General features: G+C 33.6%; 1 protein-coding gene across 2 annotated transcripts in view; it reads left to right on the plus strand.

Moving 5' to 3' along the window:
• marchf5 (membrane-associated ring finger (C3HC4) 5) overlaps positions 1 to 5,186 on the plus strand; it is a 35,962-nt gene that overhangs the window by 19,424 nt on the left and 11,352 nt on the right. For both annotated transcript variants that reach the window (XM_016561702.1, XM_016561701.1), the window contains exons 3-4: positions 4,277 to 4,407; positions 4,476 to 4,659. In XM_016561702.1, the coding sequence (XP_016417188.1) occupies positions 4,277 to 4,407; positions 4,476 to 4,659 (315 nt within the window). The remainder of the gene's footprint in view (positions 1 to 4,276; positions 4,408 to 4,475; positions 4,660 to 5,186) is intronic.

Raw genomic sequence — 5,186 nt, forward strand, 5'->3', positions numbered from 1 at the left:
TGAGATAACAACATGCCAATCCGTGGTTGGATTTCCGACACGGCTAATCGTAAATCATTTTACACTGTCAATAAGCGTGACCAGGGTTGCCCGCTCTATCACAGTAAACCTGCCTAATTGCTGCTCAAAACTAGCCCAAAACTACAAAACGCGGCAAGTGTTAAAGTTGCCCAATTCCCGCGGACTTGGCAACACTGAGCGTGACTGATACTCGAGCCAACTCTGCTCTAACACAGACTAGCAGTGGGAGTCAGATTGCCCCCTAGTGGATGGCTAAAGTTTTGTTAACTCATATTCATAAATTCTCAAGGGAACGTCTCTGAATTAACTGATGCTCCTGCGCCCCACAGGTTGAAAACCCCTGGTCTACAGCACCATTCAAGATTTTTTATGTTTTTTAAAGAGTCTCTGATGCTTACCAATGCTGTATTTATTTGATCAAAAATACAGTTAAACAGTAATATTGTGAAATATCATTACAATTTAAAATACAATTTGTTTTAAAATAAAACAATTTATTATTGTTTTCTATTTTAATATACTTTAATATGCAAAGCTGAATTTTCAGCAGCCATTACTTCAGTCTTCATTGTCCTTGCCAGTGCTGCATGAAATACTGGCAATTTTTAAGATTTATTTTTTTTTACATAGGAATATCATTATATGTTTTTTTTTAATAAATATCAATTATTTATTTATTTTTTTTTTTTTAGAGAGAGAGTTTTCTCACAAAATTGTTGCAATGCATTATGGACTTGTCATATCCATGAAGGATGCATGTATTGATTCCAAATGATTGTTAAAATAAATTATATTTTTCTAAAAAAAAAAAAGAACACGAAGCCTAGTTTTATGACTGTTAAGATTTTTTTTACTTTTTTATACAAAACAAAATTTAATTGTTTTAACTGTAATATGAACAAAATATGATATCCATGAAGGATACACGCAGTGAATCCTTAAAATACATTTTTTTTCTTGAAAAAAAAAAGATGCCTACTTTGATGACTATTAGGATTTGTTTTCCTTTCTCTGTGTTTGAGGCAAAAAAGTTAAAAAAAAATCCATGAAGGATATATGCAATGCAATGATTCCTTGGAATAATTATATCTAGCTAAAATGATTAAATCTTAATCTCAGAAGGCAGCATAATCTAGCTGTAGTGTATCTACGTTGCCATAAAATGCTCCCTAGGTAGGTAGCTGACTATGGTTTGGCACTTTAGTTGGTCTTTTATATATGGGCACAGATCTGCCACTTTGCTCAGAAAAGCCATAACTGTGAAGGTGAAAGACCATCTGTCTTTTTCAAATATATTACTGCTGATTAACATTCAAGATGTTCTTCAGACCAGTGCAGCTGACATCACATTGAAGTTGTTTTATGCAGCCTGGCATTGGAGAGGGTTTGTAGGGAACAGAAAGTCCTTGTTCCACAGCAGTTCTTTGGCAGAGCAGTGAAGCTGGTGTAAAACGAGGAAGAATAGACTGCAGATGTATTCCTGCTAAGCGGAGTTTATTTTTAATGATCTTAATAATGGAATCTGTGGCCGGCAGCAGAAATGCCTGAGCGTTTCCTCTTGCCAGTAGCCATTAGGTTGATGTTGCAGCGCTTAGAGAGAACGTGAACCAGATTCCGGCGCTGTCATTGGAATATTCCATATTAATATTCTCGAGAGGGGTCAGTGATCCCAGCACACACACTCTCACACACACTCACACTCACACACACTCACACACACATACATACATACCTGAAGACTGTCTGCTCTGCATTTGAGAACTGATTTAATGTGTGTTGAAGGTTATTTTACACACAGAAACTTCTCAGAAATCCATACAGGAACTTTTTGGTGAATATTATAGAGATTATTTTGTACATTTTTGTGTATTGGATTGTGTATTCTTTGGTTTTTCAGTAATGACAGCTTATATCTCTTTTCAGGCCTAAAAATAAAATAATACACATACATACATACATACATACCTACCTGAAGACTGTCTGCTCTGCATTTGAGAACTGATTTAATGTGTGTTGAAGGTTATTTTACACACAGAAACTTCTCAGAAATCCATACAGGAACTTTTTGGTGAATATTATAGAGATTATTTTGTACATTTTTGTGTATTGGATTGTGTATTCTTTGGTTTTTCAGTAATGACAGCTTATATCTCTTTTCAGGCCTAAAAATAAAATAAAATAAAATAATAAAATAAAATATTTTGCACTGAAATAATTAAGTCAATTATAAAATACATATTAAATAATAATAATTTAAAAAAAAAACGTAATTTCTATTACGGTAAAGGTAAGATGGTGGTAGTTTGTGTAGTTGTTGTGAAAATAATGTCTCACAATTATTGTCCATAATTGATATGAGGATAGTAAAAAATATTTTCTTCATTTTCTCTTTAGTATTTATTTATATATTATGTATATATATATAGAGAGAGAAAGAGAGAGAGAGAGAGTGCCTTTTACAGTTGTCGATAAAGATGTACTACTGTTCAAAAGTTATTTTTTAATCAGAAATACAGTAAAAACAGTAAATATGATTACAATTTAAAATAATAATTTTCCATTTTAATGTTTATTTATATATTATTTAAACTTCTTTTTATTTTTTAGGTGAAATCTGAAATGTTCTTGACCGATTTTGTGTTAAACTACTTTGCTTTTAACTTCTATAGTTGATAAAGCTGCAGTTCCATGTACAGTAATGGATTAAAATGCTCAGTGTATGATATATGGGAAAACTGGAAGTCATGATTCACCAGAGAAGGAAGGAAATGAACCTGAAAATAAGCTCTTGAGTCTTCAGAGAGTCGTCCTAGACATCTCCTGCAGTGGAGGGTATTTATAGGTTGAGAGGAAAGCAGGTTGTCAGTCAGTAAATATTACACGATTTCCTCTTGATGTCCACCTTGACTGTTTCCTCATTCCTATTTAGGACTGTTACACTGTGTGCTTTGTAGTGATCGTACAACTTTATTCCCGAGTCATTTAGGATGTAGTCATCATTGGTCAAGTATAATAAGAGCAATAAAGTGCTTATCACTCCCATCAACTGCGTGTCATCATGGTCATAGTGAATTAAACGGGATGATCGGCAGTAATTTGTGTGCTCTTTCTGTGGACAATTTCAAATTTTGATAATCACATATTCTCATTTGTAAGTTGCTTTGGATAAAAGCGTCTGTAAATATATAGCCAGAAGAGCATTTGATGGCCTGTTGATTCCCAACACGTTGTTTCCAGATCATAATATCATCTTCTGCCCCCTGCTGGAGAGGCGGGGAACCAGAGACACTTCATCACCCACTCAATAGTATCCAGCTGCAGACCCGCAGCACCAGCAGTTTCAGAACCGGAAGTGAGGCGCGGAACTTACTTTTTTTTTTTACAGAGTAGCGCCACCTTACGGTTTTTAAGGGGTAATTTGCTTTTATTACACACTATACGTCATACTTTATGTATGTATGCATTTTATAATGACATATTAAGCAGTTTATAAACATTATATACATCTTGTGTAATTTAGTTGTAGACCTATACAGTTATTCGTTTCATTGTATTATGCGAGTAATTTCCTGTTTGTGATATTAAAAATAATGTTTGAAACTTCTGGGCATTTTATATTGGTCACATGATTCAGACCTCAATATCACCTAGTTTTTTACTATTTAATATCTCTCTTGTTTCTTAAATAGCTTAATGTCTGCATGATGATATAAATAGAAATATACGGTAGAGCCTTTTACAGTTTCCTATAAAGATGCACTACATTTCAAAAGTTTGAGGTTGGGAAGATTTTTTTTTTTAATGTTTTACAAATAATTATCTTGCTCGCCAAGGCTACATTAATTTGATCAGAAATTGTTGTGAAATATTATTGCAATTTAAAATCACTATTTTCTATTTGAATATATTTTAAAGGGGTCCTATTATGCTTTTTCACTTTTTCAACTTTAGTTAGTCTGTAATGTTGCTGTTTATTTATTCCTGTGATGGCAAAACTGTATTTTCAGCATCATTACTATAGTCTTCAGTGTCACATGATCCTTCAGAAATCATTCTAATATGCTGATCTGCTGCTCAATTTCTGATTATTACCAATGTTTAAATGAGTTGTATATTTGAGGAAAATTGCTAGTGTATTCGTAGTTGAGATTATTGGCAATGGCATTATGCTATAATTGTTTGGTATGTAAACATAAGTTTATTTAGTTAATTCTGCCAAAATATTGTTTGAAGTACAGTGTGTTTTTGTGTGCAGGGCCGGTGGTGTATGTGCTGGATCTGGCAGACAGGTTGATCTCGAAGGCCTGTCCGTTTGCTGCTGCTGGTATCATGGTGGGATCTATTTACTGGACGGCCGTCACATACGGCGCTGTGACAGTCATGCAGGTGAGACGTCACTCACAGATGAAATGATTTTACAAGCGTTATTTGATTCTTAAGAATCTGTCTCTCAGGTTGTGGGTCATAAGGAAGGTCTGGATGTGATGGAACGAGCCGATCCTCTCTTCTTGTTGATTGGTCTGCCAACCATCCCAGTTATGCTAATTCTAGGGAAGATGATTCGCTGGGAGGATTATGTGCTCCGCCTCTGGAGGAAATACTCCAATAAGCTTCAGATCCTCAACAGTATTTTCCCAGGTCAGTGGTGACAGTGTGTGTGTGTGTGTGTGTGTGTGTGTATATTGTTCGCCTAGGCGAACTCAAATCAAATTAAAACACAAAAAATAAGATCCAAATGAGACAACCAAGAAGAATAAATAAATATTTAACTAAAAAATAAAATAAAATAAAAAGTATATTGGATTGTTGGGTGTTGGATGTATCAGTTTCATAAATACTCATTCACTACGTTTAAAAATACCATCTTTATCTATATTATGTCATTTCAGACATTTTTATATTTGTACATATCCAAATTAGATCATGTTTTATTTGTTATAATGATTGTTTATTATTTAATAATTATATGTATTATTTAATTTAAATACATATGTGACCCTGGACCACAAAACCAGTCTTAAGTTGCACAGGGATATCTGTAGCAATAGCCAAAAATAATTAGGATATTAAGTAACGATCATGTTCCATGAAGATATTTTGTAAATTTCCTACTGTAAATATATCAAAACTTAATTTTTGATTAGTAATATGCATTGCTAAGAACT

This window comes from Sinocyclocheilus rhinocerous, unplaced genomic scaffold (genome assembly GCF_001515625.1).
Source record: "Sinocyclocheilus rhinocerous isolate Xijiao unplaced genomic scaffold, SAMN03320098_v1.1 scaffold1069, whole genome shotgun sequence".
NCBI classification, from domain to species: Eukaryota; Metazoa; Chordata; class Actinopteri; order Cypriniformes; family Cyprinidae; genus Sinocyclocheilus; species Sinocyclocheilus rhinocerous.